This window comes from Colletes latitarsis, chromosome 11, assembly GCF_051014445.1.
Source record: "Colletes latitarsis isolate SP2378_abdomen chromosome 11, iyColLati1, whole genome shotgun sequence".
NCBI classification, from domain to species: Eukaryota; Metazoa; Arthropoda; class Insecta; order Hymenoptera; family Colletidae; genus Colletes; species Colletes latitarsis.
In genome coordinates, this window is record NC_135144.1 from 20766781 (window position 1) to 20792404 (window position 25624).

General features: G+C 36.2%; 3 protein-coding genes across 15 annotated transcripts in view; 2 read left to right on the top strand and 1 right to left on the bottom strand.

Moving 5' to 3' along the window:
• LOC143347374 (protein-L-histidine N-pros-methyltransferase) overlaps positions 1-10616 on the top strand; it is a 38052-nt gene extending 27436 nt beyond the window's left edge. The window contains exons 3-6 of one of the 2 annotated variants that reach the window (XM_076776455.1): positions 4742-4954; positions 5918-6305; positions 6375-6476; positions 10193-10616. In XM_076776455.1, the coding sequence (XP_076632570.1) occupies positions 4742-4954; positions 5918-6305; positions 6375-6458 (685 nt within the window). In that variant the 3' untranslated portion in view covers positions 6459-6476; positions 10193-10616. Of the gene's footprint in view, positions 1-4741; positions 4955-5917; positions 6306-6374; positions 7642-10192 lie in introns of those variants that run through there. The other variant, XM_076776454.1, reaches the window with a different exon arrangement.
• On the bottom strand, positions 726-13436 carry LOC143347373 (uncharacterized). Of its 5 annotated transcripts, none has more exons than XM_076776451.1 (8): positions 13012-13436; positions 12797-12930; positions 12284-12526; positions 11779-12163; positions 11299-11686; positions 11100-11222; positions 10133-10265; positions 726-1027 (listed from the first exon to the last, which is right to left on the bottom strand). In XM_076776451.1, exons 3-8 carry the CDS (start codon positions 12523-12525, stop codon positions 904-906), a joined length of 1395 nt encoding a protein of 464 aa, XP_076632566.1. In that variant the 5' UTR covers position 12526; positions 12797-12930; positions 13012-13436; the 3' UTR covers positions 726-903. The 5 variants fall into 5 exon arrangements, 4 of the variants coding, with proteins under 4 accessions (XP_076632566.1, XP_076632564.1, XP_076632565.1 ...); XR_013080594.1 differs by lacking the exon at positions 12797-12930 and adding an exon at positions 3554-3828 and having other exon boundaries at positions 954-1027; positions 13012-13435; XM_076776449.1 differs by lacking the exon at positions 12797-12930.
• A 1307-nt stretch (positions 13437-14743) lies between these two features.
• Positions 14744-24933, top strand: LOC143348034 (Golgi to ER traffic protein 4 homolog). 8 transcript variants are annotated; one of them, XM_076777797.1, is made up of 8 exons: positions 18755-19221; positions 19324-19378; positions 19446-21406; positions 21486-21564; positions 21989-22223; positions 22297-22435; positions 22521-22661; positions 22747-24933. In XM_076777797.1, exons 3-8 carry the CDS (start codon positions 21294-21296, stop codon positions 22994-22996), a joined length of 957 nt encoding a protein of 318 aa, XP_076633912.1. In that variant the 5' UTR covers positions 18755-19221; positions 19324-19378; positions 19446-21293; the 3' UTR covers positions 22997-24933. The 8 variants fall into 8 exon arrangements, 1 of the variants encoding a protein (XP_076633912.1); XR_013080693.1 differs by lacking the exons at positions 21486-21564; positions 21989-22223; positions 22297-22435; positions 22521-22661; positions 22747-24933 and having other exon boundaries at positions 14744-18942; positions 19016-19221; positions 19446-19692; XR_013080694.1 differs by lacking the exons at positions 21486-21564; positions 21989-22223; positions 22297-22435; positions 22521-22661; positions 22747-24933 and having other exon boundaries at positions 14744-18942; positions 19031-19221; positions 19446-19692.
• The last annotated feature ends 691 nt before the right edge of the window (positions 24934-25624 follow it).

Consider the following 25624-nt stretch of genomic DNA (forward strand, 5'->3'; position numbering starts at 1 on the left):
TTGTATTACAGAGTTACACTCGTACGAATGTAACGACGTGAATATGTAATGGCATTCAGAACGCGAAGAATCTCGAGCGTGACGAGATTCAATCAAATTATAATTGTACAGCGTCGATGTACCTTTTAAAGCGGTTTATGCTAAATCAAAGTTTGCATCTATAAATACATGCTTGTTATTTTCTCGACGTAACTGTATTAACGCATTGAAAACCGGAAGTATTGCTTGTCCCGCGTGTAAAGTGACTCACAGATTTTACCACGTGTGTCTAGATGTTAACGTGGAGTTTGATAGCGTTCGTTTTCACTTTGACGAATTTCAAAAATACAAAAATGTATTCTACTCTTTCTTTGTTCTCTGTATGGTAATCCGTACGCTGCAACGTCATAAATTATTGTCGTAAATAATTGACGGGTCCAGAATCATAGTGACGAAAGCCACGTTCGTGCTGGTTCTCGTAAAATGGTGCTTTCCAATGCACTCTTTTAAACTACTCTTTTGTTTCTTGAAAAAGTTGTTGGTCTTCCCAATCTTTTCTTCTCTTCGAAATTTTGAGGATTGCATACAATGACCTTGTATTCATTTTAAGTGGTTTTAAATAATCTTCTTTTACTTACAATCACAGAATTCCTGTTTCTTCGTTCTCGTTTAATGATTTGTCACGTGGTTTGCTTTTATATTAACGGAGTCACTCCAACGAAAGATTTATAAGATAATACCCGCGAATATACCTTATAGCAATATCTTATAATTTTAATTTAAAAATTTCATATTATTGGGAAATGTTTATTTCGTACTTTCTGTTTGTTTACATCCTGATGTATAGTCTAGAAACTTTGTTAAGTGCATAGTGACAGTCGGAGCGGTCTGTCTCATGATTTGATCCAGTGTATTTCCAGTTTTTCAAATGAAAGTATCAGAATCGGAACTAGAAAACAAGGACCCATAAAACTCAGACGCGTTCCGTGTTGATGTCATTAGGTGTGTTTTTGTAATGCCAGGGTACCTTCGATTATTTGCGGGACGGCTATCGAAAGAAAGAGAAAGAGAAATCAAAGGAAGAATGTGAAAGAGAAAAAGAAGGGAATAGGTGTATCGAGAGCTCCGCAGTAATCCAGCAGAGAGCAGCACGGTTGAAACGGGGATTTGCAAACAATAGGCCCGAAGCAGGGTGGATTCTTTAGATGGCGGCTTGATACGCATCGCATTTACATATTATTGCTATTATTAGGTAAACGGTCCTTCGAGCGCCTCTTTAACACTACGCGCTCGCCCTTCGAGGTATTTTACGAGCGACCGCGAGAGGCCCCCACCGATAAAAGCTGAGCCCGTGGTCAGCTGAACCAGCGCCGTCTGTCGGTAGACAAAAATTGAACCACCACCTGGACCGAGTGGGTGGCTGGAATTGTAAATAATCGCCCGAATTGCTGGAAAAAGATTCTTATCGGATTTATACCCCGTACCATTCTATCCGCGCCGACTGCCAATGCTCGAGACACCTTGCAGTCACTTACGATGTCAGGCGCTGAAAATACTTTCCCCTTCGACTAGTTATTCGATACTATAACTTTATCCGATACCACTAAAGTCCACGATCGGTTTGCGTTACTGGAAACACTAACGACTTTTTAGATTCGCGTTTTTATGCTGCAAACAGCCTGCAAATATATATCTATCGAGCTCGTGTTCTAAAGATAACGGTATTAAACATTCGTTCGAAAGACACGGTTAAAAATATTTTTTTAACGTGCGTATAATTAACGTTTATTTTCTTAGAAGAATTTGCGGACCCCAGTTTGAGAAACACTGGTACAGAGAACCAAGATCGCGTTTTCATTCTTGTACGAAAGTACGCTTCTACCTGCATCGCAAGATGCCCGAACATTGTTGACCTTTGACCAGCGGATTCCGAGTACATTTTGACCCGTGCGAACCGTTTATTGTAACAACTGCGTAAAATGCAAATAGTATGTTTCGTATTTACCGTAGGCACGACTAGTCAAGTCGTCATAACACATTTGTCGCGACGCGTACGGAATATACTTTTGATAAGTTAGCTCTCCGGTTAAAATGTGTGTAACGCCTCGGTTATTGCAAGATCGGCTTTTTAAAGCTGGCAACACTGGACCCGCGCGCATCGGAGTTCTCTAGACCGCGTGACGCCGGGGTCGAAATTAAAGACGCGGCTTTAGAAGGTACGGGGCCCCCGACGAAGTCGAGGAAGGCAAAAAGAAGGAAGGCGAAGAGGGATCGGAATCGCTCGATAAAACAGGGCGACGTTGGAAGCACCGATGGGCCCGGAACGATTCGAAGGGGAGAAACATTGGACCGATGGAAGGGGGAGGAACGAGTACGTACACACAATGGGGTCCAAGAAGAGAAGCCGAGAGCAAAAGCGGTGAATTAATTGTCGCTCGCGCCGCCGACGAAGCCGCTACGATCCGCAAGCCTGATTTGTGAGCCGCACGCGTGTATATCGTATGTGTATCTCCCCGTTCAACTCCTCCCTTTCTCCCCCTACTCCTTCATTTTCTCCTTCGGTCTCTTCCCTTTCCATTTCTTTCATTCTTCCCCTCTCGCTCGTCGTCTCCACCGGCAACAAGAAGACCCGTGTAGAGGCCGCGACGATGGTGATGGAGACTGACAATGGAAACAAGCACAAAGAACGACAGAGTAAACAAACCGAAGAAAGAGAGATACGGAAGGAGAAGGGAGGAAGGAGGATGGGGGAAGGGGGGGGAACAGGAAACAAAAGCGGGATGGTGAGCAGAAAAAGGCAAAGAAAAGGAAAACGCGAAAGAGAAAGAATCGTCAAGGAACCATCGAAAGGAGAAAGAACAAAGTACAGAAACTGAAAGATGCTACGAAAAATGCGGCGACCGCGATCCCCGCGTTCCCTCCCCTTCTCTTCGTATCCCCTCGCCGCGTCGGTCCTCCTCTGCTTCTTCACTTCGCTCTCTTGTCCCCTGGTATCTTCTTATTCGTTTTCTTCCTTCTTCTTCTCTGTCTCTTTTTTATTTTTTTTTATTTTTATTTATTATTCAATGGAGGCCAGGAGGTGCTCGTTAATTGATGGCACCGGCTATGGTTGAACGCAGAGAAAGGGAGGGAGAAAACTCGAGGTGGGTCCCCCGAAGAAGGGGACCACGGGACCACCATCGCCTTATTTATAACGCCGGGGGTAACCGAATTCACGATCAAAATGCCGCGTTCCGCGGCATTGATGGATCGCCGCGGCCATGCACCGCGTCGCGGTGGCACTGGTATTTTCAAATGAACCCGCCCTTTTTCCTCGTCAGCCCGCCATCGGCCAAACAGATTCCCTCCAAACGGCATCATCGAATTCTGCTGGCTAAACCCGCGCCGCAACCTGTCAGACGTTCGATTTCTATGTATATACAGCTGCCGATCATCGATCATGAATGTTTCGTCGACTCTTGCAATGAGATGTTGAAATATTCGTTACCGTTGCATTGACTTATTCGATTCACTCCTTTGTAGTAGTCGACCTTGCCTTTGAATGATTTAACGAGTTAACGCAGTGGTTCGTTACCTTTTTTCTCTCCGCAGACCCCTTTTGCCAGTCTAATGGAGCTTGCTGGCCCTTTCTGTGCAACGTTCCTTGCGACCGACGAGCATTGCTCGATTCTATTGCAATTTTTCTTGTTCCCTGGTCTATAATCGTTCAACGTACAGCACTGCTGTAACTGTCGTGTTACGCTTCAGCAGTTCACAACGAATTATTCCACTTCGATCCTACCATACGCAAGAATCTTCTTTCCACGAAGGGTAGCTTTTGAGTTCTGACCCAATTTTTTACTCGTTAGCCTAGAATTGTACACAAAATTCACTTAATGTGTAAGATAGTATGTATTGCTCGATGAACCAACTATGTTTATAATAATACATGTATTTTAAGGAAAGTTTATAACATATTAAAGAATGTTTCGGTAAGAAAACGGATTCTCTATAAGTGTATATTCTTTACGCACGGTAGAGCACTCCGATGGTAGAAGAATTGGATCACGAAGGTTCGTACATTTAAAGTTCTGCTGTACTCAAATTCTATATAAGATAACATAAATTGAGTGTACCAAGCTCACATTCACGTTTGCTAACGTTGCCATTAAAAATAGCGTTTAAAAAAAAATACAAAAATCGCACTGAAAGTACGACGGTTTGTTTTCACGTCAATAATTTCCAAAATATTAAATAATCTGGTACGAGTATAACAAATTTTTTAAGAAGCATAAAACTTATAAATACGTTTGACAAAATGTTTCGATCGGTAAAACAGTAATATGTCTATTTAAACAAATTTAAATCTACTCGCTCAGATATTATCTGTTGAGAAATGTTTATACATTATACAAGATGTAGCACCGATTTCCGTACAAACTTTGTAAGCGTGTTCTCTAGCTAAAAATAAAACGAAAATGTCGTATAAACGCAGAACCATAAATATTCCATTGGAAATTTATGATCGTTTATATGACATTTTTCAACTTGGGCCACAGAACACGTTGACAAACTGTACGAATGTCTGTGGAACACCCTGATACGTTAACGGTATCGCAGTGTCTTTGAGTGAAACACTTGAGAGAGTTGCAGTTTGAAAGCTAATCGTGTTAAATGAAATCAATTGTGGATTGATACTTTTTTATATTAACATCCCTGCATGAGGTAAAATGTAGAAGACGGTTGTAATTTAAGTTCAAACGTAATAAAACAATTTTTACAGGCTGCTGGGTCGTGGTTCCATGCACGTCTTTTCTTGTGAACAGTTTCAAAAGCTGATGGACGCGAGTGGCTTTTCAGGACCATGGTATTCCTTGGTGGACTTAGGGGCGGGCGACGGTGCCACAACCGCTCACGTTGCTCATCTCTTTGAAAAAGTTTACGCTACAGACATATCGGCACCGATGAGATGGGCTCTGACCAAAAGGAAATTTACGTAAGCTTCGTTCCACCTTTTGATCACTTTCCACCATGCAAGATGAAATTAGAACGACAAACAAAGAGTTACTTGTAACCATTTACGGTTGCATACATATTCTGACACTGAAACGAAAAAGTGTCCTTTGTAGAATTTCTTTTGTTTAAGAATACTATAAACACGAATAATTTGAAATTTTTAAAAATTAATATAACTAAAAGATCGATACTTGTTTTGAAATTACCGAACTGCCCTCTTGATTTCACTGTCACCCGAAAATTAGGGTAAGCATAACGATGCTCTTATTGATAATGGTACACGCTGGTTTGTAATGCCCCGTCGTGCACTAGTAACAAGTTTATTGCACCGAATTGATTGGAGTAGAAGTTTACGGTGGTTTTACACCCCGACTGTCTCCCCATCGATACAGACAGCCGGTTGCTTTGCTCGAATTGCTCGAATTTTAAATAAGTCTCTGCAGGGGTACGATGTGCTCGTAACATTTTATAGAAATCCGTTTGGTCTTTTTCAAACGAGCCTGAACCTCTCTAAACATGTTTTGTCGCGCGTAACTTGATCACGAATGAAAATCTGCAACGTATAAATAAAATATCAAGGAAATTTACATTAAGTAATTATTCTAGTCTGATCGTAAATATTTATGCGTTCTCTGGAATGCAAGAAGAAAAAAGAAACTAAAATATACAATATAAAAAATGGTACTTCATGGTTAATAACATTCTTGAATATTATTATCCTCTTACTTTTCCACCCACCCAAAAAAAAATCGCAAAAAAACGCTTTATTTCAGGCTTTTACAGTGATCTTACCTCTTAATTGACTTAATTTACCTATCTCTTTATCTCTTGACTTAATTTATCTATCGTTGCATGTTTTAGTGAAAATTAACCGTGCATTACCGGCCCCGATCGAGCACTATTACAAAATTTTAAAAACTACATATTTACGTAAATGTTTTAGGGTGCTCGACGTAGAAAAGTGGCACGAAACCGGCCCTTTTAACGCCATACTCTGTCTAAATCTATTGGACAGATGCGACAGACCCAACACACTACTGAGACGTCTGAAAACATCCCTGGCTCCCGGTGGACGTCTCGTCGTAGCGCTAGTCCTTCCGTTCTACCCTTACGTCGAGTGCGGCGAAAGGGACGATCACAAACCGTCGGAATATTTGCCGGTGAAAGGAAACGGTTTAGAAGGTCAAATCGCCAGCCTTGTCGACCGAGTTTTCGCGCCGTTGGGTTTAAGGTGTCTCGTATGGAGCAAGCTGCCTTACCTTTGCGAGGGCGATCTCGGCCAGGCGTATTATTTTCTCGACGACGTGGTTTTCGTTTTAGAGGCACAGCCCGTTAGTACACAATCCTGTGAATACTCAATCGGAAACGTTTCGAAAATCTCATACGCCAGAAACTTTTAGGACACCTCGCGATATTCCGCCTCCGAGTGGACGGATACCGAGAGCCGTGGAAGGGAACAACGTGCACGAACGAACTGGACGTAATCGGAAATGTTAACGCAGGCAAGTCACACTTGTAAAAACATTTTAATTGATTGCTGTCATGAATCAGAATTATGCAAGAATACAGAAGAGCAATACTGGCAAGCGACAACGAGCTTAATGTGCAGATACAGCGGTAGCATTGGTGTGTATCGTATCATTAATTGTCCATTTGTAAACAACGAATGAACAAACGACGGTGCGCATTTTACAACGATCTTACTGTCAAAGTCGGTGCAGAAACTTGTACACGGTCTATGGTATAAATATGGCGCGAGAGCAATAAAACTCGGAAACGTGTTCTGAACCGGTCCACGTGCGATCTTACGTCACAATATCTATTGTTTAATTTTCCTCGATACTTGATTTTGTACCTTTGTCAGACTTAGTTTCCGCGCTCCCCTCAACTTCATTCGGCATGTAGAAAGTATTTCATCTAACTTGGTCACAGAAAATATCTTCATTGCAGTTTTTGCGGCGCAGGTAAGTGCCTGGTGTGGCTACCGGTTTATCTCGAAAGGGCGAAATGTGACATTTCCAAGATCATATAGATCATAAAACGACGCATTTTTATTACTTCAATATCGAGCTTTAAAAAAAAAACGTATTTAATTATGCGCACCGCTGATCTCAAGATACGCTTAAACTAAACAAAATTCACATTTGCATGGTAAAAAACAGAAAATTATAAAACGTACAGGCTCGATAAAGATAAATATATGTATATATAAATTTCGAGAAATATTACCTTAACGATAAACTATTACTCGTTATAACTGTTGCCCCTTCGAAACAAACAATACCGTCCTAGATGTTTCCTTATATCATCAAAGTAACAAAAATATTTTAAGTGATCAGGTTGAGCAAAACACGTTGTACGCTGCGGTTTAATCATGGATATGCTTAGTTATGTCGATACTTCGACAGCAAGACAAACGATAATACGTTTGCATTAGTTTTATATAGCTACTAGAAGAAATAAGTCCATTTAGTTGTTGTAAATACACTTTGGTGTGTAACAGGTAGTAATTATCGAATTACTTAGATATTGCAGTAGTCTTATATTAAGATATATTAAATAACAAAAACATGGGCTATACAGGACTCAAATTTCTGTGATTTTTAACACTTCAAGAAAATGATTTCGAACAATTTATAAAATTGCAAATGCCAAATTTGGATAACTTGACAGAAAAAATTGTCTGCTCCATTCGTTAAAGTCCAGTATAATCCAATCTCCAGTTAACGTACAACTAGTTTACTTTCTATAATTTCAACGAATTTTGAAAATTTAATTCGTAGTAATATTGCAACTTTTTTTTAAATACCTCAATTATAGAACTAACTAGTACTAATAAACGCATTGTATTTTCAAATTTATGGAAATATATGTAAGTAATCTTGAAAGCTTGTTATCATCCTCAGTACCTACACGTTCGATTTTTCAAATTCAAGGTACTGTACAAAGTATGCCCACTTACATATATGTATATTAATTAAAATATGAGTACGTATACTTACACGCGATCTATTAAAACAAAAAATAAAAGTGAAACACGATATTTTCCGTTTGGCAATGACACGTTTATGAGTATGAATGAAACCGATGTGAAAATCTGAGTCCTGTTAACAATCGATCGACACATTTTTTGTAGATATTGTAAATAAATATACATGCGTTTATAACAGACACATCTAGACAGGTTGTTGAAAAGGTATATTTTAGAACTGAGAAAACATATTACTTACTATACAAAGTAAAAAATATTTGATCAATGCAGGTTGAGAAATAATCTTGTTTGCAATTAATTTGCTTTCTTCTGTTCATTGCAAATTGTAATGTGCATTCAGTGATCTTTTCATTTTCACGTATACTTCGCATCGTAATGTTAACTAACTTAATTTATTTTATATTATAACACCAATTTTTACTGCTGGAGAAACAAACAAATGGCAATTACTACTAAAACCGCAAATCACTAACTGTGCCTAATTAATTTGTTTCAACCTGCGTTGATCGAGGATTTCTTACTCAATTTAATCTGTAACTAGGTATTTTCAAAGTTCTAAATATTTGTCTATCAACATCCTGTAAAAAGATATTTAGACACAAACATACGTAGGCATTCGTACGTGTCCATATAAAATTTTGCTATTTCATAGCCGAAACTTTATGTTCATTGAATCCGCGTACAAACAAGATCCATGCATTCATACCTTTTCCACGCACTCGATACACAAATTTATTGTTTATATTCAGAAACGTATAATCCGTAATTTGATATTATCGAGCAAGAAGGAAACATTTCACCATCGCAGATATGCGTATAACAATCGAGTTTAAAACGACTTTACTTCTACAATCAAAATAAAATGCATTCCATCGAGAGATATCGATCGAGATGACACAATATTTTTTTTATCGCGCATTTCGCGGTTCGCAGAGGTAATATCGCTTTTAAGTAATATTAGTGCACAGGGAAAATTTTGAGCATCAGTGCAAATCACACTTTAAAACTTTTTCTAATAATGTAACTTGTTTTCGTAACATGTTCTTGAAAAATATCTATAAATTGTCCAATGATTTTTCTTTCACGTGCACGCCGCATGTTACTGCCCATGGAGCTTATGAATTATTGCAAATTCTAACACGTTTCACTCTTGATTGCGAATAATACTAGACATAACAACAATATATGCTTGACTTATTCTTGTAAATAAACAATAATGCATTCAATGTAATTTTTAAGAAAACTATACATATATATATAAACATACAAATTGAATAATTACTTTAACTAGACAACTTTGCTATGACTTTGGTCATTTAAATCAAAACGATATATCAGTTATGTAATAAACATTAGAAGAATATTCAAAAATTAAATAACGCGAGGTCAAATGATAACAATTATGATTTCTTACGCTTCCATATTTAAAATATCCACAGTAATGTTTAATTACCAAACATTTCAAACTTTTATATAAGACCAATTTAGTCTTTATACTTCATTCAAACTTTCAGCACATTCATAAAATTTATCTATATAACTCATAAAGAATCTTTATAATACATTATTAATCAGGTAATCATTAGAACACAAATGGTGAGTTATTAAATCAATATATAATAATAAAATATAAATGCTGTTTTATAATACGTATAGTAAGCTAATTATTTGTTGCGTGGCCGATACTTAAAAATTATCTGACCGCTATTGCTAAGTAAGCCCCATAGGCAGATTGTAAAAATTTGAGAAAAAAATCATAGCAAAACGATAAAGCTGTTTTAAATCGGAAATAACGGTGTGAGTTTCGATTGACTATATATAAATTTTTTCACTACCCACGTTTATCACAGTCCACGCATGACTCATTTTGTCTCTTAGTATTCTGAGGTCCTAAACGCCAACAACATTTGAGCAATCCTTCGGGTTGTTTAAATATAAAACACCCGTCTAACCCATAAACACCACATGACTAGAACATCATAGAGCGCAAAGACAAAACCTGGTCTAACACTTAAAAAGCGAAGACATTGTTTAGTCTAACTTGCGTTGTTCGCACAACTCTTCTAAACCTCCAGTCTTTCTGCATAAAAATTATAACTCTTTATTTGATATCTCTAGTCATGTAACGAGGGTATACTTAAAATATAAACCATAAGAAATACTTACAATGATGGGAGATAAGGAGTACCCGTATGATCTAATCGATGTTTATCTTCATTTTTCCAGCTTGATACAGGAATATGTGGAGGTGGCAGGAAACTTCTTAATGACTGCACAAGCTGTATGGTATCCACTAGCGCTGTAACAAAATGAACATGCATTTCAGTGTTTTCACTAATGAAGAAAGATAAGAGAAATGCTAAATAATCGTTAAAATAGTATTTAATATTTAACAACATTACATGTTAACATGATATTGTGCAAAATGTAATTAATTTATGACAAAAATTGACATCTATACACAATACGATATAGTAAAATTTTTTTAAAAAAATAAACAACTTGTCGTTTCTATCTGTTGTGAATTTATCAATAATAACATTTGGAAAATATAATTGTTGGACTTTTCAGAACAGCAATTCGTTTAATTTGTCAAATTGACGAAAAACATAAAAACTCTTTTAAAGTATATATTGATAAATGAAAGAACCATGTGTCCTGGTAAATAAAATTGTTATATGAAAAAGCATGTCACTTAAAATAAACCATATTGTTAAAAATTTATAAAAACAAATTTGAATAAAATGATGCTAATCATTTTGTCACGATTAAAATATTCGAAAACTAACCTCTTTTTGAAAAGAGAACGTGGTAATCCTTAGTAATGATCAAAGTAACAGATCGACACTGCTCGTAAGATTCTGTATTTTATGAATTGTCAACCATGTTATTAGTTTTAATTTTTCGAAACGATTGTATTTTTTCTTTTCAACTTATTGTTACATGTAGAATCCCCCCACCCCCCCAATCGATTGTCCGTAATTCATAATCCACTCTTAATGTAAGCACATACAAAGCATGTGCACAACCAATAAAATTCGTCACGTATGCGTATACTACGGCTCAATTTCTCAAATGACACTTTAAATAAATTATTAAAAAACGGACTATAATAGATTAAGTATTTTATTACTTTTCTGCAAAGCTTCTGATTGCTTTCCATATGGTTTGCACATTGCAGGACGTACACAAGCCTTCATCCTTGCCATATTCTTCATGACCTCTGCAAAAGCCCTTACTATCTTCTCTTGTCCACCTAGAAGATAATAAAATTTTATCATTATATATAAATTCAATTTTGTACCGAAAAGATTATGCAATTTTTTAAAAACCTTCTGAATTTGAAGACGAGCGAGATCCTTTTTCATTTTCCAATGGCCAAGCTCCATTATGTAATGCTAACAGATCTTTATTTGCATTTCCTATTCCTTGTAAGTTCCCTAAACCAAGCCCACCGAGATTGTCCAAATTATCCAAATTTGTTCTTAAAAAATCTGTTAACTTATGATCAGACATTGAAATAGTAGGTACTAAAGATTCATAATGCTGCTTCCCAGTTGTTACTTTCTTTTCTTGCGACATAGGCCGATGTGGTATATTTAACGATGGACGGCTTGGAGGACGTTGAAGATTCATTTGGTTTCCAGCACTTCTAATTTCTGATAAATCTGCCGTAGATCCTCCACCCATATGAGTATTTGGATTAGCACCACTTAAACTCTATAATGTAAAGAAAACGTATAATTAATTTACATAATTGTAAAGGATAACCAAAAATGCATATAAATTAATATCAATACACTTATGCTTACTGCTTGAAAATCAGTATTATGAGGAAAGCTACTACGTAGAAGAGAGGCTGTTGTTTCGCTATCTTGAATATAAGTTGGCGCCATATGTCCCATTTTTTGGGTTAATTCCAATTGATTTTTGTAGTAACGACAAGCAGGATTCGGACAATTTTGTACCACCTCAATTATAAATTCTTTCTCCATACCAAAACATTCTCGTCCAATTGTGTATGATTCCATAACAGCTCTAACCGTGCCTTCTAAGCCTAAATGTAGACCGTGTGGACCATTCATGTGCTTCAACATCACAGCATTTGCAAAATGTTCATAGGGCAATATTATTTTTCCGTTCTCTCTAAGGACTAGCCTTCCCTGAGTGTCCAATGCTATTCTAGATGCCATCATCCTATTTATACATTAAAATACATATATTAAAGAACAGAAAATTTTATACATAAAAACTATGTACTTCATGACAAATTAAAAAACATTATTTATACACAAATGTAAAACAGTGCATTCTTACTGCAAATAAGCAGCACTTGGGATCATAGACGCATCCTTGAATTCCGAAAAACATTGCAGAAGTTCTATGCTTGGATTCCAACCTTTATTTTGAAGATAGGCTTGTAATAACATATACATCTTCTCAGTAACATAACCAGCACTACTTGGTGTACCAGGATAACCAGAACCTCCGCCTGGTGGTCCCATTTCGGTTTGCATACCTTTGGCAACAATGTTTTTCATAGTTTCTGCCAAGTCCATTCTGTACAAATGGAACCATCTACTTTAAAACTTTTTATGCACAGAAAAAACTGTAATCTCTAAAATTAAGAAAATTAAAAAGTACCATTCATCGACGGAGAAAAAGATTAAAAATTAATAAACGGTTAGGTATAATGTAATTGTATCAATATGTAGAAAACTAATATAATTTTATGGCGATCGAAATAAAAAAAAAATTGTATAATCTGAGTAATTAACTCACACAAAAATAATTCAAAAAAAAAAAAATTAAGATGTACAGTAGCCGTACCGATGCTAATTGACACATGTAATAAGAAAGGGTCAGGAAAATGCATGTAGGTTGCCAGGGTAGCAAGCTTGGCATTTTAAAAATCCATGCATATTCGAATCCTCCGGCCATTGTTATTTTCGGGATGAAGACGTCTAAAGAAACGATAAAAAAACACTGATGCGAGCCACCGCCCCCCTTTTAAAGCGGGGGGAATGAACGTTTTGGACACTCACCCCGTACCGAGCACAATTTTCACTCACTCGAAGTGTAACCGGGAACGTTACAAGGCCCGTTTATCACCCTAATCGCCGCTACTTGGCACACCCTCATTAATGATTCTTCTCACATTTACAAATAACATAAATCGCGATAATTATTTCCGCAACGATTGTTTGCGTCGCTGACCGCCAGGGGCGCATTGCCTTCACAATTTTTAGCGTATCCGTCCGTCGCGTATGAATACATCTACGACCTACGGCACAGCGGCATTTCGGCGCTTACGCGACGCCACTTTGCGCATTTATCAATATTGCTTTTTACAATTGATATCCCCTACCAGCTTTTGGAACGTCTCTCAACAAATCAACAAAAAATAGACATTTCATAATGTAATTGTAGTACGACCTAGCTAAATTTAAAAATATTTGTAATTACATTCCAATGGTACATCAATTTGTATAATTATCTATGATACATTTGATGACAAGAAGTCGTGCTGCACACAAGGGGAAAGAGGGATGAGTAGAATGTACACTGCGAAACATAACTACAGCACCATTATAATTTGCTATCAATGGTGGAATTGCATTTAAAGACATGATGAATGCATTTAATAGTTTTTACATCAGTTATATTTTCAAATGTACGGCTTAACTAGAATTGACAGAAAAATGCAATTAGTATATTCCTATTCATAATTCTTTCGATAATAAAATTGATTTTTTCTGAGATCGAATCTCGATCGAATTAATAATTTCGCATGCGACACGAAAATGAATTGAATGATAGGTCTATGTTCACAGACCAAGTATACGATTAGACCTTATGCAGTGTGACCAGATTTGGCATGGATAATTGAATGCATTAACGGCGATACTAGTAACGACGAACTTCTTTAGCGCCTAACGGAGTAGTGGGGAAAGCAGCATATGTATACTACCGCATGGACCGTATGTACATGAGCTCGGCACTTGGCCCAACTTTGGGAAATCGAGAAAGAAGGCGAGTGTGAGCCTTTCCTTCTTGCTCTTCCAACAGCCGAAATTCGACGCGACAATTGGTATACGATTTCGAGTCTCGACCAGAGATGCCAAATTCAGCACCCGGTGCGCTACTCACACATGTCAGATTCACGCGTACGCAAGCTCGTAGAGTTTCGAAAAGTCGACAAAGGCAAATTAACACATGCTCTCTTTCTGGATTCTTCGAAGCTAGCCGAAGTAATTTCGGACTGCCTCCAGGGAATCGAGAGAGCCGCCCATGTTTGTCGTGGAATAGTTTGTTATTTTCAACGATAGATGGCGCTTATTTTTCGACCTCAAACCCTCTGGTGCTAAAACGCCCAAGTTTGTCGTGGAATAGTTCGCTACCTTCAACGCTAGATGGCGCTTATTTACCGACCTCAGGCCCCCTGGTGCTAAAACGCCCAAGTTTGTCGTGGAATAGTTCGCTACCTTCAACGCTAGATGGCGCTTATTTACCGACCTCAGGCCCCCTGGTGCTAAAACGCCCAAGTTTGTCGTGAAATAGTTCGTATCGTCCACGCTAGATGGATTTCTCGACAAACTTGGGCGTTTTAGCACCAGAGGGCCTGAGGTTGTGGCCACCATTCGTAACTTTGGCGCTCCAACATTAATACAGTCATGCCTCTAGTGGCCAAATAATAGAAACAGTTTCACCATCAAGATCACACAGTTACTCTATACACTCTCTCTCAGTTCTTTCCGAACCTTACACAAGGACACACGCCACAGCTGTAGCTACATACACAAGTATCTGTTGAGTTTCGCCACGTTTTTTAATCATCAAGTTTATGTAACGTTTTCATTTGTGTTTTATTAAATAAATAAATAAATATACGTTTAATTCAATTCACCTCGTTCACTAGTATATTTGAATATAGCCACAAGCGCTATAATTGGTGACCCCGACGTGATCGAGGTGGATTACTTTATCGCGCGCGTAGCCTAAAAATCCACGTGTTCTTATACTCAACGCGAACCGCGTGTTTTAGTGACGCTTCAGCATTAACTTTGAAAATAAATAACTACATAGACATTGAATCATTTATTTATTTTGTTTTATTGTATTCTGAACAATTCATTTTCACAAGTACGTGAAAGCCACGTGGTGACAAAATAACTGCAAACAAGGATATGCCATTGCAACACTCACCGAGGAAGACCAAGGATTTGCAACAACCGGGAACGTCTCAGGCATCGCTAGATTTTTCTGACATAATAGACGAAACAATGACGAGCTACCAGAACAATACGACACTAACACAAGGAGACAAAAACCCAAGCCGCCGGTTCACGGACACGGTTTTAGCCAACTTAGCACAGGACATGTCTGCCATGAAGCATACAATGGAAGAACTAATGGTGCAAATAAAAGACCTGTCACGGACAATAGGTCGTAACAACTCTTATACTCCACAACGTGGTAGGAGCAGACAACGCTCGCACACAAGAGAAGCCACACCATCACGGGGTAGTGAGTGTTTTTATCACCGAAAATTCGGTGTAAATGCAAAGCATTGCACTTCACCTTGCTCATACAATAGCATCGATAAGCAGGGAAACTAGCAGCGCTGTCACACATACATGCGGTTAACAAGGGCAGCGTATCCAGTACCGCAATCAATTCCGAGGATACCAGATTATTTCTACACGATAAAAATACTCAACAACGATATCTAATTGATTCCGGATCAGTTGTTTCATTACTGCCGGTACGACTATTTAAAACTCGTACCCGAAATATTAATTTAACTCTGTTTGCAGCAAACTCTACACCAATACCCACATATGGTTTGCATACAGGCGATGTTGATTTGGGACTAAGACGTGCATTTCGTTGCTCATTTATCATTGCTGATGTTCCGGAATCCATCCTCGGGGCTGACTTTCTTACTAAAAACAATCTTCTTATTGATATGACTAACAAACAGTTGATCGACTCCATAACTGGTTCAACCACAAAAGGAAAAATTATCAAGACTGATGTCCATAGTATTTCAACAATCAGTCAAACAATGACATACGCTGATCTATTGTACAAATACATTGTCATAACAAAACCGAGATTTTTTTCACCAGATCCAAAAAGCGCATTCAGCCACTCAATCGTCACTACTGGACCACCAGTGACTGAACGTCCACGCAAATTATTTGGTGAGAAAGCAATTGCAGCTAGATCAGAAATTCAACGACTCTTAGACGACGGAGTTATTCAACCATCAAGTAGTCCATGGGCAAGTCCAATTCACCTAACGAAGAAAAAGGACAATACATATCGTCTTTGTGGTGATTACCGAAAACTTAACAGCATCACCATTGCGGATAAATACTCACCACCACTAATCCAGAGTTTATTTTTGATTACCCATGGGAAAAAGATTTTTTCTACTATTGACTTAGAGAGAGCGTATAATCAAATACCAGTCAACATAGACAGCATACAAAAAACCGCAATTACAACACCATGGGGTCTATATGAATATAAGGGAATGCCATTTGGTTTAAAGAATGCAACGCAAACTTTTCAGAGATACATGGACTATATCTTTCGTGGTCTGGACTTCGTTTTTGTTTACATCGATGACATTATTGTAATGTCCAAAGACGAACAACAACACAGAGGCCATTTACAACAAGTTTTTCAACGACTGTCCGATCATAACCTATCGATTAATGTAAACAAATGCAGTTTTGGACAAAAACAGGTATCATTTCTCGGGTATCAGATCAATGATGAAGGATACCATCCAAACCCGGAGAGAGTGAAAGCTATTGATGAATATCCACTTCCATTAACTGTAATGGAACTACGGAAGTTCCTTGGGATGTTCAACTATTACCGTCCGTGCATACAGAATGCAGCACAATTACAAGTACCTCTCACATCATTTTTGAAGAACTCCAAGAAGAAAGATAAAACTCTCATCGACTGGACAGATACCTCAAAACAATCTTTTTACTCTTGTAAAAAAGCGCTTTCATCTGTAGCACTGACTACATTTCCAGCTCCACACGCATCTCTACGACTGACGACGGACGCTTCGACCACAGCTATCGGTTCAACACTTGAACAACAAGAGCGCAATAAAAATTGGAAACCGATAGGGTTTTTCTCCAGGAAAATGACTGACACTGAAACAAGATACAGCACCTACGACAGAGAGTTACTTGCAATTTTTGCCAGCACAAAACACTTTAAGCATCTTTTAGAAGGACGTAAATTCACGATAAGAACAGATCATAAACCACTCATTTACGCGTTCTCACAGAAATTGGAAAAAGCTTCAGAACGACAATTGAGACAATTGGACTATATTTCACAATTTACAACCGACATAATCTATGTAAAGGGTGAAGACAACGTAGCAGCAGACACTCTTTCAAGAATTAATTCAATTAACCTACCAACGATACTAGACTCACAAACAATACAGCAACACCAACAAGACGATAATGAATTACGAGAACTTCTCGAAAACAATAGTTCATCCTTGCAATTGAATAAACTTAAACTCGACAACACTAACATTTACTGTGACGTCTCGACAGGAATAGTTCGACCTTACCTTCCACTCTCACTGCGCAAGGCAGCGTTTGATGTCATTCACGGACTGTCACACCCAAGTAAAAACATCACGTCACGCCAGGTTCGAGAGAAGTTTGTGTGGCCAGGCATTAAAAAAGATATAATCACCTGGGCTAGAGAATGCTTACCCTGTCAACGATCCAAGGTACATCGGCATACACGCATTCAACCACAACACATAGATATACCAGATGATCGTTTCGAGCATATACATCTGGACATCATCCTGGTACCAGAGCATAATGGATACAAATATTGTTTGACCATCATTGATCGCTTCTCTAGATGGCCTGTTGCTGTACCACTGAAAAATATCACTGCTGATACTGTCATCACCGCTCTATTTGATCATTGGATCGCACATTACGGCACGCCAACGACAATAACCACTGATCAAGGTTCACAATTCGAGTCATCCTTGTTTCAGGCTTTTACTAAATTCATTGGCTGCAACAAACGGAGAACAACACCATATCACCCGCAATCTAATGGTATAATTGAACGATGGCATCGTACCTTGAAATCAGCGTTAATGTGTTCACCAAAACCTTGGACAGAGATACTCTCCACTGTATTGCTTGGACTTCGCAACAGCTATAAGGAAGACATTCAAACCTCACCAGCAGAAATGTTGTATGGAACAACTCTACGCATTCCGGGAGAATTTTTTATCGACGGCAATTTTGCAGGGGATCCACGATTTTTCGTAGAAAAGCATCGCGAATACATGAGAGGGTTGAGACCAACACCAACAGCTCATCATATTAAATCGAAGATATTTATACCAAAAGACCTCCACACTTGCAGCCATGCATTCATAAGATCTGACCACGTAAAACTACCTTTAGAACAACCATATAGAGGACCATACAAAATTACAAAAAGACTTACAGATACAAATTTTGAATTAGACATTGATGGCATACTCAAAAACATAAATATTGACAGACTGAAACCTGCATACCTATCTAAGACGGATGCAGACATTGACTTAGGACCCACAGAAACTAATCGCGTTCCTGAGCATCAATGGAGTTCAACAACAACCATTCCTTTGAAAACATACTCAAAGAAGAAAGTCTCCTTCAATCTTCCGATTTTAAAGACTTAGGGGGAGTACTGTGGCCACCATTCGTAACTTTGGCGCTCCAACATTAATACAGTCATGCCTCTAGTGGCCAAATAATAGAAACAGTTTCACCATCAAGATCACACAGTTACTCTATACACTCTCTCTCAGTTCTTTCCGAACCTTACACAAGGACACACGCCACAGCTGTAGCTACATACACAAGTATCTGTTGAGTTTCGCCACGTTTTTTAATCATCAAGTTTATGTAACGTTTTCATTTGTGTTTTATTAAATAAATAAATAAATATACGTTTAATTCAATTCACCTCGTTCACTAGTATATTTGAATATAGCCACAAGCGCTATAAGGTCGATAAATAAGTGTCATCTATCGTTGGAGGTGACGAACTATTCCACGACATACTTGAACGTTTTGCCACCCGGATTTCCAAAGTGCCCTGAACATTTCCGAAATGCTGGCGGCCTTGCAAAGAGGTGGCATGTATCTTATAGCTAAAGGAATAATGGGGAGAGTTAAAGGAAGGTAAAAATGATGAGAACACATAGAATTCTATGAAATTATATCATTTATTGCCATAGATTTATATTATACAAAGCTTTAATACATATACATATATCATGTCAGTAGTTGTCAACGAAGGTCAGCAGGAACCACCAGAGGCTAGTAGAGGCCGGCAGAGGTAAGTAGAGTCCAGCAGGGGCAAGCTGTAACAAGTAGTAATCGTTATTCGTTGTCGGAAGCATCAGGGGTGGTCAGCTGTGGTCAGCAGGGGCTAGCAGTGGCAAGCAGTGGCAAGCAGAGTCCAGCAGGGGCAGGCAGTAGCAAGTAGTAATCGTTATACGTTGTCAGAAATGCAAGCAGTGGTCAGCGATGGTCAGCAGAGGCCTGTAGGAACATTCAAAAGTACTTAAAGTATTTTCATTTTGAAAAATCATATTAATAATATACATATGTACGCTCATACATAGGAATAATAAAAAAAAATTTCTTTTTCTTCAATAGTTAAAATATGATGGGGGGGAGGGGGATACTTTGCTTATGTTAGCCTACATAGGTCGCAAAGTAAAAATGCCTGGGCAGTCGAGATTCCAAATCGTATGTCGATGTGAGTTCGGATTTCAGTTGTTCAAGAGCGAGAAGGCAACTGTTAGCCTTTCTCTCTCGACTCCCACGAGGCGGTCCGAAATTACTTCGGGCAACTTCGGAGAATCGAGAAAGAGCGCATGCGTCAGTTTGCCTTTGTCGACTTTACGAAACTCTACGAGCTCACGTACGCATGATCTGGCATGTATGAGTAGTGCACCGGGTGCTGAATCTAGTATCTCTGACTGTAATCAGTAATGGAATGGTTGCGAATTAGGCGAGGGATGGGGGAAGCTCCGATGTCTCGCGAAACTTGTATTTTGAAAAGGAAGGTTAAACCTTCTTTTCGAAACTTCGTTAATTCGCTGAGCTAAGAATGCCTCAGGTAGAAACCGCGGATACAAAAAAAGAACGAAAATATTAGGCCTACGTGCCTGAACAACGTAAATACGTTCACTTTAGAACTTTATTAATGAATGATGGTATAATGTATAAATTAAATATAATTCAAACTTTTGTCGATTTATAATAGCAGGTGACAAAATTTTTGAATTTGTTAATGTTATTCACTTCGATGATTACACGTTAATTATGATTCACATAGTCACATTTCTTACGCATAGAGTGCGTACGAACATTTCTATTCGATTATCGATTGAAGAATTTCTGTTCTAACAAAATGAACAAATTTTATTCCTTTTCTTTCTGGATATATAAAATGATTGTCAAGGTCAGCTTAAATCAGAAACTGATCTAAAAATGATTCTTCTTCTGACAGAGGGTTTAATAATTCTTTATAATCTATTATAACCTGTCAATACAAATTGAATTGTTGTGCATACAATGTCTTGATCACAGTGAATGTTAATATTTCATTTATTTCAAATATAAATATAATGACAAAATTAAAGATAGGGCTTCATAAATAAATAAAAACTCTCTTCAAAATGTCATTATTCAAAAGATGAATTTTTATTTTACTTCATATGACAAAAATGATGAGAACGAAATGAAAGCAAAAAGATAAAGTTATTTGTTACTGTAATCGAAGAAACATCGGAAAGTATAATGCCTTCGTAGCGAGGATGAAAAATATGAGTGATATTTAAATTTTCGTAATGAGTTAACTCGTTTCGCCCGCTATAGAGATATTTTCAAATATGTAATTAATGTATGTACCCAGAAACACATTTGTCATTTTGTATAATTTGATTGTTAATTATATGTTTTCAGTTTCGAATATGTATATATGTTTCATTATTTTAACTTCCTTATTATAAATAAATTTTGTGTATTTATAAATACCGCAAATAACGTATTTGTCTGGACTGATGATGATTCGTATAAGCTACTAGTATTTCTTACAAAGTGTGGCTCTTTGTATGTTAATATCCTCTTACATCAATGCGTGTTAAAATTCAACTTCGAGAAAGATTCAAATTTAAATTGCTTATAAAACAATAGTGCCAATTACAAAAGCAGAAAAAAGAAATATTCCAAAGATCGTAAACATGGCCTCGCGGTACAATCACGGTGTTCAGCGAGTTTTAGCAAAATTAGAAGCGTCCGTAAATTCGGAAAATTATTATGAGGCTCATCAGATGTATAGAACTTTGTATTTTAGGTGAGACCACTTAATCAACATCGTCAAAGAGTTATTTTAGTGTGATCGTCGATATTACCTGCTTAACCTCTTCTTTTAGATATCTTGGACAGAAAAAGTATTCGGAACTTTTAGAATTACTGTATAATGGTTCAACCCTTTTATTAGAACACGAACAAGTATGTAACGCATTTCAACATTTTTAATTTTATGAAATTTTATCTATATATTACCAAAGGAAGTACTTTTAAACTGACGTCATATTATTCATTTTCAAGTGTTATTTACAAACTTCCTTCTCGAATGGTCTATATTTAAAGTTTATTATTAGTTATCGTTATGCACATTATAGTTTGCATTTATTTTCATTGACAAGATTTTGTAATGCATCAAATCCTTTTTTCAATAAGTAAAAGTATATAAAATATTACAAAAATTAATAAATTATATCATGTGTTTTACATTACTTGTTAATAGCACATAGTAATTTATTATATGACAATTTGCATTCATATGTATATATATATATATATATATATATATGTATATGTGCAAAAAGTACATATAAAATAAAAATAAATCACTTGATAAATTACATTACAGTATGTTAGCGGAGCTGACCTAGGAATTTTATTTATAAATGTCTTAACACAGTCAGGAACAGAACCTTCTCAAAACTATTTTGAAAAAATTATAAACTTATTTAGTTTAATGAGCCCTTTATCGCCTGAAAGAGATGTTTTTGTGCAATCTGCCCTACGATGGAGTATAAAGAATACAGAATATAAGACGGGTCACCCTGATTTGCATAAAAAAATAGCACAAGTATTTTGGAGAGGTAATTAACTAAGGGAACAAGAAACTTTGAACATATAGTTATAACTAGAAGTACATAATGATTGTTTTCTTAGAAAAAAACTACATAATGGCAAGACAACATTTCATATATAGTAGAGATGGTTCTGGATGTGCTACAATGCTTGTTGAACTTCATGAGCAACGTGGTTACACAAATGAAGTAGATCTTTTTATAGCCCAGGCAGTTTTGCAGTAAGCATACACTACAGTAATCTACTTAATAAAGTATTATTTGTTAAAAATTATGTAAAATCTGGAATGGTATAAATTTTTTCAGATATCTCTGTTTACAAAATACAGCAGCTGCACAGGAAGTTTTTAATTCTTATACTTCACGGCATCCGAAAATAAATAGCGGCCCACCATATATTCTTCCATTATTGAACTTTTTATTTTTTTTATTGAAAACAATTGAATGGTAAGTTTAAATTATTTATTTTTATAGCTACTAGCAGCTATTAATTTATGAAGATTATATATATTATATAATCAATATTTTTCAGTGGTAAACTTGCTGTGTTCACAGTACTTTGTGAACAATATCAAATATCTTTAAATAGAGACCCATGTTATCGACAATACTTAGATAAAATAGGGCAGTTATTTTTCAATATTCCATCACCGCGTCCTCGTAAACAAGGGCTATTTAGTTCTTTTTTACAATCTTTTTTTAACGATGTTGAAGACGAAGACTCAGACGATGAACAAAGAAATACAGCTTCAACCTCATACACAGCACAAGAACTTGACTGATTAAAGGTTGTGTGTCACTGTGCAAAGTGATGAAAGTAAGCAATGAACTATACGTGTGTGTCTCACATATTTTCAAAAATTACATTATGCTATTCTTTCAAATTTTTAAAAGAATAGTACATTGAAATTATTTTTTTTAAATATATTGTATAGATAAAATTATTTAAAATAAAAATATGTGGGATACATTACCAGAGGAATTTTTCAAAGTTGTAAGTTGTGCGAGTTCCAAACAATTCCCTAACTCACTTTTCGAAGGTCTTCAAAAAAAGAAGGCATCCGAGAAAGGTAACAGTTTCCAGCTTCTTTTTTCATCACTGATGTCTGTTTTAATTCTCTATTTAAACAAAATTATTTAATATCGTTATTTTGAACAGATTCCTTAAACTTAAACTTTGAACAAAATCCTTACATTAGTTACAATTCGTATATAACATACATATATTTAAACACAAACGTGTAATTGAGTGTAATTGCTAAAACGAAGATTTATTTTATATAAACTTAATCGTGTGACAAATAAACCTGACATATATACTTATAGTTTCAAAAACAGAGTACTTAATAATATTACTTGTTGCTAAATTATTAAATGAGGTAAAGCGAATAGTGCATAGATAAATGTAGCAACAAGTAAAATATTTATTTATTCAACTCTACATCAATATAAAAAATATTAATATTGTTTAAAATTTCAGTAGAAAAATAGATTACATATTTAATTTAAAAAATTAAATTGCCATGATTCTGTAACAAAGCATTTTTTAGTACTATTAATAAGAAAAGTATACTTTTGCTGTGTATTGAATAAAAAAAGGTATGGAACAAATATAATTATAAACAGATTTATAATAAGTATATACATATATAGACATATATTGTATATGTATTCTTATAAAAGTACTTGTGTACACACAGAATTTTCATTATGGGTATAGAAGCTTATTTTTTCATAGTTTATGGATACAATAAATATTGTATAAATATGCGGTGTTCAAAATGTCAAAATTTGTATGATTAAGTTTCATATTAGAAACAATTTCTATTCAAAAGGAAATAATTGTATTTATAAAATTCAAACTTTTTTCATACATTATTTAAAACGGAGACATCAGAGAATAGTAAGAAGATTCATTTACTAAGATCATATCGTACTGATGCTGGTACATATATATGGTCACATTGTTGCTCCAAAAGCTTTTCACAATGAGGCATCAAGAAAATCCAAATGTAAAGTATTTGGATACTTAGTATATAAATATTATATACAGTCCAATAGTCAAAGAAAAATAATGTACAAATAAAAGGTTCATATTATCTATAATAATTGAACAATTTTTATTTGAAATTTATTTTAACAAGACGAATTATACTACATTAACAAGTATATTATTTATACCTTTTAAAAATTATCTTATCAAGAAGATTAAACTAAATAAGTGCTATAAACATTATTTAATTCTACCAGTTATTATGTTCCTAATTGAAACCAATTTCCATTACTTAGCAACAGAATGCATGGTATCATTGTCTACAAGTTCATTATAAACTTTAATATATTGCTAATCTTTATCATTATTGATATTAATGTGTCATTACATATTGATTTAATTAAAATTTTACTGAAATATTGATTAGCTTTAGATTAATGATTTTCAATTATAAAACAAATATAAAATTTTACATAAAAAAGAATAGGGTTATGATAGTATGATATAGTTAAATATGAAATTAATAATTATTAATCAATTTAATTTAATGTTTTATTTAGAATTGCTATGCCGCAAGTAATAATGAAAATATTGAAATGTTGATAAATAATACAATAACAGTTAGAATTTAAAAAAGAAAGATGTGGTAATTCAATTATGAGTAACTACAAATCCTTTCCATATATGTAAGAATGTAGGAAGAAGGAAGTAAAGTTTAAATATCTATGTATGTATGTATTTATTTACTAGTTACCCCTTAGCATTATATGGGCTTTTATGCCCTTCTATATACAATCCCTCTTAGAACCAATCCTCCTCTTCCACCTCTATTTATTTATTTCTATTTAATACCTAATACTTGCTTTACGCCTTCTTACTCCTCTAATTTCGGTTCTCATTCTCTCTCTCTCTCACACACACTTCCTCACTCATACACACAAATTACCCTTGTCATCCTACTTCCTCCGTTATGCCCCTATTCCATGCTTTCCCCTCATCATCCAATATTACCCCCTAACATTTTTGTCAACCTTCCATCCATTTTTCCCTTCTACTACATTCCTTCTGTATCCCTGCCTACTTACTTACTAGATAGTTTAACCCTTTGCGAACGGGTGTCGGCAAATAGCCGCCCAAGCCTCTTTACTAGAAGTGTGCGAGAACTTGAAATATCGGGAACCCGATGGTCGGATCGGGTCGGGTTGGATCGGATCGGGTCGGGTCAGATCGGGTCGGATCGGGTCGGATCGGATCGGATTACCGAAAATGTTCGGGATTCCCGATATTTCGGGTTCTCACACACCTCTAACAAAAAGTCTTGGACAACTATTTGCCGATACTCATCCGCAAAGAGTATATATGCTATGTATTGTCACCATTCCTTTCCTAAAGTCTATTTGATTCGGTGGAACCATTT